The 13,549-nt window shown below is 44.7% G+C and overlaps 1 protein-coding gene across 5 annotated transcripts in view; it reads right to left on the reverse strand.

Moving 5' to 3' along the window:
- The window catches only part of LOC119486268 (septin-7-like), a 61,401-nt gene that overhangs the window by 29,529 nt on the left and 18,323 nt on the right, over positions 1-13,549 (reverse strand). For all 5 annotated transcript variants that reach the window (XM_037766269.1, XM_037766268.1, XM_037766273.1 and 2 more), the window contains exon 3: positions 3,702-3,808. In XM_037766269.1, the coding sequence (XP_037622197.1) occupies positions 3,702-3,808 (107 nt within the window). The remainder of the gene's footprint in view (positions 1-3,701; positions 3,809-13,549) is intronic.

The raw sequence follows: 13,549 nt of genomic DNA on the forward strand, positions 1-13,549 counted from the left end.
TAAAGAGAGGATGATATTTTCAGCCTTTTAGCAGTGTGTGTGTCTCAAATTATGTATGACATCATAGTCAGTAGATTACTATTTATGTTTTTGCCGGTGGGTGCCCACATTTTTGGAATCCCACCAAGGTCATAGTTGTCACAGAATCAATTTTATTGTGCTTGCTTTAATAATTATCAATGAAATGTGACACTGCTCTGCTACAAATTACAACAGGCTACAGCAGTGTTTCCTACCAGATTTTATGAGACTCTGGTAGGTGGACCTTAGATCCTTTCCGTGCTGGCCTAGGCCTGGCCATGTGTCCTCAGTGATCCGATCACAAGTGGACAGGTGTGTGAACGCACTCAAGACGCATTAAGATCGGATCACTCAAACCACATTCAGAGGTGGTCTGGGCCACATATGGCCACATTCTTTTAGCAGTGTGTGAAGTGATTGTGTCCTGGGCCACATTAAGGACCTCCTACTCGACTGACATCCTGCTGGGATCCTGTCATCACTGTGCTCCTCAGGAAAACAGACTTGTCTGCCTCGCAGCATGGAAACGGCTTCTGTGCTCTGCTGTATTCTGTCGGTACAACTGTATTTTATTAAAATATATCTTATGTGTAGGCTACATATCTACAGACTATCAGAAGTGCATTATTATCATATTGTCGGAGATGTGTTTGTGTTTTTGTTCTGCTGCTTTGCACAGAGCTGACACCCGCCCGCTCTCTTTCATCCCCAGCTCTCTCTGGAGCTCTGTACTCTGCTGCTTCCTGGCAAAGGCAGCGGTGCCAGCGGCACGGAGGTTCCCGGGGACCGCCAGTACAATAACCTTTTATTTTGATGTTAATAAAATGTACCCGAATCCACGAACATGTAGGATATTACTACTGTCATTCATGTAATATTACATCACAACGTCTGCTGTGTTAGCCGTGTGTGCACTACGTGTTTATTTGCATATAGAGCGGGGAAGTGAGATCCGATCACAAGTGGTCACTGGAGACGCATGTGGAGACGCATTGTAGGAGGAAATGCTCCCGGCGAGGGCCAACCAGCATCGGGGAGAGGTCCCACGAGGGGATCCCCCACACCAAACCCCTCTGGGTCTAGGTAATTAATGGAAAACACTGGGCTGCACCACACCAGCACACAGTCTTGAGGCTATTTAGAGCTGTAACAATTCTATTTGGATGGTGATTCATCATAGACATTATTAGTAGTATAAATAAATAAATTTTTTTGAGGATGCAATTTGATTTATTTATGTATTCATTGATTTTTTTGATCAGCCTTCCCCCCCGTTGGGTGTCAACTTTTTCGGTGAGACCACCCACGTGATCATAATGTCTTACATTATGTCAAATTGTGTCATTTTCTGGTTTGCATCATGTGTTATATGTGTATGTGTGTGAGGGTGGGTGGGTGTTACGTTTCATGGGAACATTCTTGCCCTGTTACTGACCCTATCAGGCCCCAGGGGGAATACGGGGACTCCCCATTGTCTGTTTTTCTTTGTCTCTCCCGAGTCACCTTTTACTAACCCATCACTGCCTCAGTCCTCATATACACACTGCAGCTTTGTCCAGCTTCCTCCCGCAACCTGCTTCACTCTTTTTCCCCTCCTGGCTGCATCGCTCCTGTCCATAACTCTTCTCTTTTTTTCCCTTTTAGTAGTTCCACTCACTATCTTGTTTTCTCTCCTCCTTCAACAACAGCAACCTTCTCCCCCCTCGCTCTGTCCTCTGCTCCCCACTGCTGCTGCTGCTCCAGATGCAGCGTCCGTCCTCCTCCTCCTCAGTTTGACATGACCATAAAAGGACAAAACCGGGCCCTGTGGCCTGGCCGTTTCCCTCTTCGTTCCTCCATCCTTCTTTCTTGCTTTCCTTTTCCACAATACTCCATCCCTCTCTCTTCCTCCTCTCCAGAAGACTCCATCTCTTGTTCCCTCTCTCCGTGCTTTAACCTTTTACCCTCGCTGGCAGCATGACAACTAGTACCGTGCCAAGTTACCAATGTGGCTTTGTCTGAAAATATTCTTGTACAGCTATACTTTCATCTACAGCGGCCTTGACCTTTGACCTCCCAAAATCAAATCAGTTCATCCTTGAGTCCAAGTGGAGGTTTGTGCCAAATTTTAATAAATTAAATCAGGGTGTTCCTGAGGTATCACGAGAATGGAACGGATGTGAGGTCACAGTGACTTTTGACCTTTGAAATTCCCAAAAGGCGTTCCTAGGATATCATGTTCACGAGAACGGGACACATGGACAGACTACCTGAAAACGCTAAGTAATGCCTCCGGCCACGTTTTGGGTGACATTCGTCAACTTGCCTTTAAAGTAATGAGGTCAGATTTAAGTAACACATTTGCCAACTCTGGTTCTCGATAGTTAGTAAGAGTGGGGGAAAAAATTGATTCCCCTATGTTTTTTTTTTATGTGGCGGTAGAAGGAAGTTACTGCTTTTATTGTTGTAGTCTGAGTAACGTGACGTCATATCCGTTCCGTATCCTTCAAAAGCAAAACAAACAGCAGCGAGCCATGTGGAGACGCATTCTAATGCCAGGTGTGAACAGACGTACTTAGAGCTGTCCACTTGGATCACTCAGAACGCGTGTTAATACCAGGTCTGAAGCTCTGAACAGGGCAAAAGCTCTGATCGGCTCGGTTGTTTTCCAACCGGAGGAAACAGCTGTCAATGAGCACGACGCTAGACTTATTTGAATTTCTCAGGTCATCAGCGCATCATCAACTGAGGTCTGTCTCTGGTATAAGATCTGAACATTTGACCTACTTACAGCCTAAAATTTATCGTGATACGTGAACTAAACTTAAAGCCCCTCCCCTCCAGTGTATTTTGACTTTTCTATATTTCATATTTATTTGAGTCATTTCCTGACTAAGTTGATCAGCCACACTATTTGCCAATTTTTTTTTTGATAAATAATTTAATTTTGTGCTCAAAGTAAAAAAAGAAAGAAAAGAAGGTTGTTGCTAAAATGTGATAATATGACGTCTGACTATAGTAGAAGCTGCAGGTCAAAGGTCATCCTCCAAGCTGCAGGCGCTCTCATGATCGTTTGAGTCTGAGCAGCAAACTGATAAATCTGTTTATCTGTCTGTTTGTCTTTCTAGTTAGTTAACTGGTTAGGTGTAGTTAACTGGTTAGGTGTAGTTAGTTAGCCCAACTTGTTGCATTAGCTAACTGAGGGGTTTCATTTTATTTTTTAGTTTCCGCCACCTTAGTTTAGCGTGTTTATTTTCACCATGGAATTTGTGTGTACGGTGAACGGGTTCAGTCAACGCAGTGAATTACACAAAATCCCTCCGGCAGAATTAACACAACACACTGACCGTCTCTCACTCCCTCTCTTCTTTACCGTCTCCTCTTGTTGGAGATAAATTAACAGAAAGCAGCCGCTACCGGCGGTTTGTGGGAGCGAGTGAGAGAGAGTCGGTGTGTTGAGATAATTCTTGTCTCATTTGTGGGCTGATGAACAGTAAATTAATCTAAACTGGGTTGAAAAACAATGCAATCTGGTTGCCATGGTAATGAATTACATCTGACAATTAACCACACCCCCATTCTCTGTTTGAGAAAGAACGTTGACCAAAAAACAGGAAGTAAAACTGGCTGGAGGGAGGCTTTAAAAATCAGGTGTGACGCCAAATGAGTCTGTAATGGGCCTCGAAGCTCAGTAGCCTCACCTGCACCGTCTTCTTGATGCGCAGGGAGGGCCCCGGGTAGTCCTTGGAGTACAGGTCAGTCAGGAACAGAGAGTTGATGAGTGTCGACTTCCCAAGGCCAGATTCACCTGAGGACACACATTTAAAAATTTAATAAAGTTAAATATATAAATAGATACAGTTATGAATTTAATGCCGTCTCTATTTTATGGCACAGCGATGAAAATCCAGCATTTCAGATTTTATTTGACATGAGCACAGCAAAATGGAAAGACAGCTTGCTGGCCACATGTTATGTGCAGCATGCATTCATACGCTCAACTACAAGCAGACACACATGCATTAAAAGTCATACACAAAAGCACACACAGGGCCTGGAGCAGAGAAAATAAAGTCGATTCATTGTCTGTGAGGGAAAAGGTCAGGAGCTCGACTGCCAGCGAGAAAAGCTTCCAGATAGAGGGAATAAAATATTTCCTCTCCACCTCCTGTTTACTCCCTCCCTCACCATCCCCATTCATCCACTCTTCCTTCGTCCCTTTCACTTCCAACGCTTCCTTTACATATAAATCTTCCTATTTCTCTCCTTACTGTGCCAACTTTCCGTTCACTGCTCCCATACTGATGTTTTGAGACTCAGCAGTCACACAAACAAAGTTAACATTTACTTGACAAAGAACACAGCCACTCCAAACGTACACGCTGCATACGCTCTCACATACACAATGCCGTGATTAATGGCCGAGCATATGGCTCGTGTCCCGTGAAAAGGCATTGGAGGACTGTTTGGTTGGAGGGAAAGACGGCCGCTTGTCCTAGCAAGACCTCTGACTGATTCCCAATGTAACGTCATCCTGCTTTTAGCCTTTGAATCTGACGCCACTCCGACAATTTGGGACCAAACACCGACCACGATAGGTACACAGTAGTAGCTAACCAAACATTTACAAGACAAATATTAATTTTTATAGTTTCATATGATCTGTCTTCACTCTAGCTCTAAAACTGAACCTACTAGAGCCTCTGAAAGACAGTATGGTCAGTCAGGATCGTGGGTCTCAGAGGGTTAAGCTAGGGATGTCCTGATCAAGTTTTTTGGGGTCGGTTCATGTTTGTCATTTTAACCAGTGAAGGCGACGGTCAGTGTCGGCTAACAGCGAGAAGCTGCTTCCTTAATGTTTTGTACGGTGATCTTTGCTTATGAGAAAGAGACAGGACTGGTCACAGATTAGTTACTGCTGGAGCTTAGCAGATTTTGAGAAGGTGGGCATCAGAACAGAGTCGATCGCTGGTGCTACTGCTTCATTTTTTTTTTATTCATTCTACGGAGACAAATTTTCATTCTCTATTCATCCCCTTCAAATCAAAACACCTGCTGGTGGAGAACATCTGCAGGGAGAACGGTTTCATTCATACTTTCCACAGAACATCTGTGTACATATTCCATCAGCCCCATATGGTTTTGTGAAGCCCCGTTGGATTCCCGTCTTCTTAACCCCTCGGTCTGCCCCCCCTGTGTGTGTTTGCTCGGTTATGGATGATATTCTGTCCCAGTGTGAGTTATGAACACACTGCGTCTCAGTGTCTCCCACCGCCTCTACAACCAGACGACGGCCGACTCACCCGTTTGATGGACTGTTTGGAGTTAGAGGTCAAGCACACACACACAAACGTATACACAAAGACCATTTCATGACGAGATGGCACAGATGTATGAAACCCTCCTCCTCCTCAGTGCCGGGTAAATTGCTCCCAGCCCTGCAAAGGAGGGAAGGTTATCTAAACATGAAGGGGAGGGCCTAAGTGAGTGTGTTAGGGTATGTGTGACCTTCCAATATTGGACTGTCTGCTTCTCCTGTTAGTAGGTTGGTGTCACTACTGATGCAAACTCAACAAAACAAACAGCAGGAAATGAAGTGAAAAGTCTAACCTAACAATGAACGCACTCACATAGAGGCTGACGCTGGATCATCCACTAAACTAAAAGGGCTCAACACTAACTTTTAAAAGTGGCTGCCAGGCTGGCAACCAGGCATCAGCTTTTGGTTGCCGAAACAGAAAATATGGTTGTCGGATACCGATACTGGATCGGATATCGGGCCGATACTGACTCAAATAGCTGGATTGGGTATCGGTGACAATACATTTTCCTTGTTTTTTTTAAGCGAGTTCTTTAAGTATCAGTACTAATAAAACTAGGTTTTAACGGCAGGGTATTGCGATACCTTTCTAGAATCGGTACACTGTGCAACACTACTTTCTACTGGAGTAGCCCGTACTCACACAGACCTCCATGACAGTGCCAGTCATCGCTGCCGGGAGTCACAGATGGGACCCAGATGCATCGTGAGCTATTTTAACAGAAGTTAAAACAGTACATCTTCTGTGTGCACATCTCACCAGATTACTCAACCTGTGTGAACGCCGGGTCCCAGTGCCACTTCAAGACAGAAAGTCATGGGTCAAAGGTTTCAGTTTCAGTTTCTGGTCCTGGGTCCTGAACAAACACCGGACAGAGCTCACCTTATAACACCCCACTGACCAAACACTGAGAAGTAGATCCTCAGCACATATCATGTTGGCTGTCCTAACTGAACTAAACAGGTTTCACAAACACTGAGATATAGGAACTTGACAAGTAAAGCTATACAAAAAGTTAACATTTGACCAAATGAAGAGTAGTAAAAACCTGTGAATGGTTGGTTGTTAATGGCTTAAGTGGAGGATTTGTCTCTAAAATTGACTGACAGAGCAACAACAACAGAGTGACGGATGCTTCACTCAGTCACTGCAGTAGTTTTAAACCCCCCCTGAGGGCAGGTCCGTCCCAATTAGCCTCCCTAGTTCAGCTTTAATTAAATATTGGTTCCACATGACAAGTGGAAGCGCAGTGCCAGCTCTCTGTAAATAGACTAATGACCTGAATGTTGGTGATGGATGGCTGAGCCTTCCAGCTCATCCCTGCTGTTTCTCTTCCTCTCTGTCTCTCTCTCACTGAGACATCACTCCATCCCTCCACAGCTCCGTCTCTGTGTCACTCAGCCTCCGACCACATTCCATTGTGTCCCGTTTCTCTTCTCCGTCCCTGCTGTCAGTCTTGTAATTCTACTAGGGGATGGAACAGTTCAGATAAAAAAATCCGACCCGTACGGTTCGCTAGTCACGGTTCGGGGCGTGTATGTATTGTTCGGTTCATTTGAAATAGGTTATGAGGCACATTGTGTGCTTTTTTTTTCATGTAGAGTTTGGCCCCCGTTTATTGTCACACTAGAAATGGGGAACAGCCTCAGTTTTCAGTCAAAAAGGCATGTGCAGAAAAAAAACTTCAAATAAACTTATTGGGGGGAAACAACGTCTCAGTTGGCACGGATGAAGTGCAGTTTAGGAAATGGCGAGTGGACACGATAAAGTACAGGATCTGCTGCAGCATCGTTTCGTTCTGCTCTGCTGTATGGGAGCATTACGGATTTAGTGTTACCTATGAAAATGACGGAAAAAAAGAAGTGGATAAAACGGCAACTGTGTGTGAGCACTGTGCAACACATGTGGTTTATGCTAGCGGCAACACTTCTAATATGATGAACTATTTATGAAGACATCACTCCGGTGTGTCTGTCGATAGCGCAAGGAGGAGATGGTCGGGTAGGAAAGAGCAACTCCTTCTCTCCGCAGCATTTAAACAGCCTCTACGAGCAGATTCAGACAGGGCAAAAAAACATAACTACAGCATCGGGGAGGTTTATAGTGAAAAATATGCAGCCTAGTGCAGTCGTGGAGGATGCTGGAAGAAGTGTTTATGTTCTTTATGTAAGCCATACTTTTGTCAAGGCAAACATTTGTTAACTTATTTTTGCCCAAAAAATGAAAAGCATGTTGCAAACGGAAATTGGCCTCCTGGCTGTAACATAAATGTACCGAACCGAACCGAAAACCGTGACCCCAAAACAGCGATATGAACTGAACCGTGAATTTTGTGAACCGTTCCACCCCTAAATTCTACTCTTTCATTGTTAATGTAGGGGATTAAAGGGAAATTTATAGGTATTTTCCAATCTTTTTTATTTTTCAACCCACTTTTTCCCATAATTTTGTGCCCAAGTGACTAATGGGGACAACTATTTCTGAAATTGGTCCAGTAGTGAGGTATAACGCTGTAACCAACAGCCAGGAGGCGAGCTGCGACGGCAAGTGAGCAACAACATTGTGACGTTGCGTTCACTAAAAGTGCTCGTTTTTGGCACTGACAGGTTCAGATTGTTATTATAAGTGTCTGACAACATGATGGAAAAGACCCTACAGAGAAAAATACCAAAGTTACCCTTTAATAGAGGGTAGTCAACGCACGCTTCTTCATACATATAGTCCTATGTTTGTTTTTTTGTTCATTTAAGTATTACATGTGATATACACTTGAATGTATTTTGTCAAAAAAAGGCTCCTGTGTTTCTAGCTGTTTTAATACAGGCTGCCCACAGATGGTGTAACACATTCAGGCAAAACAAGACTACCAAATCTGTTATTGATTGGCCCAGTGGGAGACTGCATCATATGTGGGGCACCATGTTTTTCCTGTTGTCCTTTTTGCCATTTCAGTCAAATTAAACCCTGATGTGACAACAGAACTTCCAAGAGCTGTAAGCCAGTATAGATCCACCGCATAGATAATCCTTATTATCAACTTTAGATCTCCTTCGATTTCTTTTTATCATTAAGAAAGGGATTCATATACTGGAGTAATATGCAGTTAAAGGGATACTTTGAAGATTTTCAACCAGCTTTGTTCAATTAGAGGTCGACTGTTAGTGGAATTTTAAAGGCCAATATAATAACGATAGTTTGGAGCAGAAAAAAAAAAGATGGCAGATTAATCTTCTTTACTTCTGCAGCAGCCTAGTCAGCTACTTTTTCATACGATGTTTTTAATAAACCATTTTTTGTCACTCTCGTAAGAGAACCTCCTTACTGTACGTGTGATTTGGTGGATTATATCATTGGAATATGTTTGATTTAATTACAATGGGTTATGCACCGTTCTGTGGTGTATGACTGGCCAGGATTACTTACTTACTTACATTGTTAAATGACGCTCTTATAAACCATTTATGTTTGTGCAGATTCCCAGGGTAAGGATGATCCTAATGTGTGTGATTTCATTTCATGAATGGATAGTTGCGTGTCTGGATTATTTGGAAGAGAGAACACAGAATTGGTCGGGGATGTCAAAGAAACAGTTTTCTTCCTTTTTTCTTTTCCTCCCTGTCTGCCTGTCTGTCTTGTATCGTGGACAAAGACCTGATAGTGTTGTGTTATATATTCGTGACATAACTTATTTTTCTCCCCCTTGCTTTACCTTGACCTTGTGTATGGAGCCTCCATGCAAAACGGTGATGTACAGAAAGTAAACAGGACACGATGCCGTCTCACTGCTGCTGCCATCTTGACAAAGCGCTCCAGGATGCTGTCGCTTTTGTGTTCGTGCATAGTAGTCGTACTGCTGGGATAAGCCATTTGCAGAGTTTACAGAGAACCACATTTTTGGGTCTCTGTCTCTAGGGGGACATCCAGTTTCGGATGACATAAAAAACAGTGTTTCCCACAGGATTTAGTGAGACTGCGGTGACCCTCTAGGGGGATCAGGGGGCATTTTTTTTTTTTTTTAAGTAAAATGCATCATTCTGGTGCACTTTGGTGCAAAATGAAGAAGCTAGATCTATGAAAACAATTTAAACATAAACACAGTTATATATGAATGGTGATGAAACGGCAAAAAGTCCCACCCACAAAGCATGGTAAACAAGAAAGACTGCTCGGCTCCCACCCGTTGAGAAGTGTAAAATTATTTTCGGCTCATTATGAAACTGTGACGGGCCTATCTAGACTGTGGCGGGCTGGATGTCAGATTACTTCGTTTTCAATTGAATTGGGCAACACAATGTTTGATAATGATTGGATAAAGGTCTATCATGTTTCGCCATACAGACATTATCGTCAACGTTTCATGACCTCAATACGTGGCTTAGACGTCACCACTTTATTACCATAACACCTGAAAGTGGGGGGACAAAAAGTCTCATCCCCCCTATTCTGGCGCCTATGGCCCCAGCCTTACAAAGAACATGCCAACCAGCTAACTTATGTCATCACTGATATTTTTAACATATCACTATGAGAGTGTTCCCACCAAAAGTCTACAGTGTCTAGTCTAAATACTGTGGCACTTACGCCCCATTCTGATGAGGTGCTTTGAGAGACGGGTTCTCCAGCACGTCACAAACAACATCTCAGCCAGCATGGACCCTCGCCAGTTTGCACACAGAGCCAACAGATCCACAGGGTCAGGATGCCGTCTCCACTGCCCTCCACACAGCCCTCCCAATCTTGAAAATAACAACACCTACATCAGAGTGCAGTTTGTTGATTTCAGCTCAGCATTCAAACAATCTCTCCCATGAAAGTGATTGGCAAACTGAGCACCACACTCTGCAACTGGATATTGGACTTCCTCACAAACTGCACTCCACTCTACAGCTGAACACATTCTGTTCACGCCGTACGCTCATGACTGCAACCTCCCCGAAGAGAACTCAGATTACAGACAACGATGAGACTTCATATGGAGAAGAAATCAACAATCTTGCCGAGTAGTGCTCAGAGAACAACCTACTGCTCGACGTCAGCCAAACCACAAAGAAACAGCTGATTGTTGAATTTTGAAAAAAGGAGGCGTAGACACACACCCCGGTCTCATTTCGATCGATTTCCGGTCCATACCCATCTACTGAGCACCAGTATGGTGAGGTGAGGTGCCTGCACAGAGCCCAAAGGACACTTCAAGATGACACCCATCCCAGTAACAGCCTGTTCACCCTGCTGCCGTCTGGCAAGCGATACTGAAGTATCCGCTGCCTTACCACCAGACTACAGAGCAGCTTCTTTCCTCAGGCTGTAGGACTCCTCAACTCATCCTCCATAGGCAACATAAAAAATAGTTTTTGTTTTTTTTCTTGTGTAGCATTAATGGACTACAACTTGCACTTCGTTGTGCAACCCTGTGTTGAAGAATGACAATAAATGAACCTTTTAATTAGTGTCTCCGTAATTAGTTCTTAGGTTTCTCTTGCAAAAGAGATCTTGATATCAACAACTAGCTTAATTAGTGCAATACTTTATTATGCTGTTGTGATGAGTTAATAGCAAACAGCATAAGCAGAAATAAACTTAACAGACAGATGCAACTGATGCACCGGGAATCTGACTGGTTCATCGATGCTTACTCATTGTTGTGTGCAGATGAATGTACATTGAAAACCATGCATATTAAATGTGTACATGTTGAAAGAGCTATAGCAAGACGGACCGTGAGAGAAAGATAAACAAACAAATAGAAATGGTCAGAGTGGGTTTCCCATGAGATTCATGACATTCCTCCCGTTCTTTCTCCCATTCGGTGTCTCCCTCTCAGCCCTGAGGTAGCAGCTGGCCCCCTCACATCCTGACAGGACTACTAACTTGCACCAAACAAACACATATATATATATACACACATGCATACATGCATACACATCTTACAGGCACGTGTGAGGCCTGAACCAGAAAGTGTGAAATGAGACATCTGGGGAGCACACAGGCATAAAGGAGAGAACAGCAGAGCGTCACAGACAGATGGTGGATGTGAGAAAAGTTGTGTTTACTGAACACCAGACGGTTGGAAAAGATAACTCCCCATTGTTGACTCTGAATAGGACAGGCTGAAACAGAGGGCAAAGGTCAGTGTTTTAGCAAAGATAAGGATCTGCAAGTCCAGCAGTGTCTATGGAAGAGTCAGAATTAGGGATGCTAATTTTGAAAAAAATTCTAAACCGACAACCGACCCTCGTTAACCGATTACTAACCGTTAACCGACAAGATTTGTGCCCCGCATGCAGCGGTGCGCCAGCTGCAGCGTATGAGCACAACAGACAACTGAGTCCTAAGTTCACCGTCAGGAGAGTAGCAGCCACGATGCTGCGTTCACTGTCTCCAGTTCACCGTCAGGAGAGTAGCAGCCACGATGCTGCGTTCACTGTCTCCAGTTCACCGTCAGGAGAGTAGCAGCCACGATGCTGCGTTCACTGTCTCCAGTTCACCGTCAGGAGAGTTACTGTAGCAGCCACGATGCTGCGTTCACTGTCTCCAGTTCACCGTCAGGAGAGTTACTGTAGCAGCCACAATGTTGCGTTCACTGTCTCCAGTTCACCTTCAGGAGAGTTACTGTAGCAGCCACGATGCTGCGTTCACTGTCTCCAGTTCACCGTCAGGAGAGTAGCAGCCACGGTGCTGCGTTCACTGTCTCCAGTTCACCGTTAGGGTTACTGTAGCATCCACGATGCTGCGTTTACTGTCTACAGTTCACCGTCAGGAGAGTTACTGTAGCAGCCACGATGCTGCGTTCACTGTCTCCAGTTCACCGTCAGGAGAGTAGCAGCCACGGTGCTGCGTTCACTGTCTCCAGTTCACCGTTAGGGTTACTGTAGCATCCACGATGCTGCGTTTACTGTCTACAGTTCACCGTCAGGAGAGTTAATGTTGCAGCCACGATGCTGCGTTCACTGTCTCCAGTTCACCGTCAGTAGAGTGGCAGCCACAATGCTGCGTTCACTGTGTCCAGTTCACCTTCAGGACAGTTACTGTAGCAGCCACAATGCTGTGTTCACTGTCTCCAGTTCACCGTCAGGGGAGTTACTGTAGCAGCCACAATGTTGCGTTCACTGTCTCCAGTTCACCTTCAGGAGAGTTACTGTAGCAGCCACGATGCTGCGTTCACTGTCTCCAGTTCACCTTCAGGAGAGTTACTGTAGCAGCCACGATGCTGCGTTCACTGTCTTTAGCAGGTTGTCAGCTATGTGTCTGCCCGGCATAACTTTAGCGAGTCCGCGTCAAACAGTGTGTGTGTGTTTGTGCTACGTTAGCAGCTCTAGCATTGCCGGTGGCTTCGTGCTTGTCACCGCCACACAAATACGCTCTGTCAGCGCGGCGTAACTTTAGCGAGTGTCCGACAGACCGTGTGTGTGTGTGGCGACGGTGAGTGTGGGGTTGTCGGTGGCGTTACAGCTGTGAACGTAGGTGTAGCAGTGTGTGTACGGTTTATTTGTCGGTGAATAAATGCTACAACTTCTCCGCTCCGCTCAAGTGAACTCGAAAGACCGGAGCCAAATTCCTGTATCCTTCAACTGCGGCTCCCCCTCTCTTAAGGTGGGCTGTTAAGGTGGACCAGCTTTTCTCCTTAAAGTGACGAGCCGCTCTTCTAAGTTTTGCTCAGCTTTTTAATTAATTATTAATATTTCTTTTAACTGTTAAAACGATAGCGTTAATCGGTTAACTTATGTCATCACTGATATTTTAACCGTTATTCGGTTAATTATTAAGATCTCTAGTCAGAATCCAACGTAAACTGTGTCAGCACTCCGTCTGACAGCAGTGGCCCACATGGGCTAGTTACAGGAGTCTTGGAGGGACACAACACATTTTCCTTAGATGTTTTTTTAAAATTGGAGAGTGAGTGTTTCACTGTGATCCACCGAGCCTGAGACTAAATCTGACAGAATCGGCACGTGCTGGGTCACAGTAGACATGTGCATCTCAAAATAGAGACAGAGAGAACTGGAGCAGAGCAGAGAGAAAAATTAGAAAGGAGAGGGAAAGACTTGCCTGCAGTGGTTTGACTGAGCATGCATGAACATGCACATGTGCATGACCCCATCCACACACACTCACACACAGTGACAGAGTAGCCTGTGTAGAGTGTTGTGCCCGGAGGCAACGAGGAGTCTTTGTGAAGCAGGTTTATAAACAGGCTGCTGTCCAGCCGTAATGACGAGGCCTGTGCTGCT

Source organism: Sebastes umbrosus, chromosome 4 (assembly GCF_015220745.1).
Source record: "Sebastes umbrosus isolate fSebUmb1 chromosome 4, fSebUmb1.pri, whole genome shotgun sequence".
Taxonomy (NCBI): domain Eukaryota; kingdom Metazoa; phylum Chordata; class Actinopteri; order Perciformes; family Sebastidae; genus Sebastes; species Sebastes umbrosus.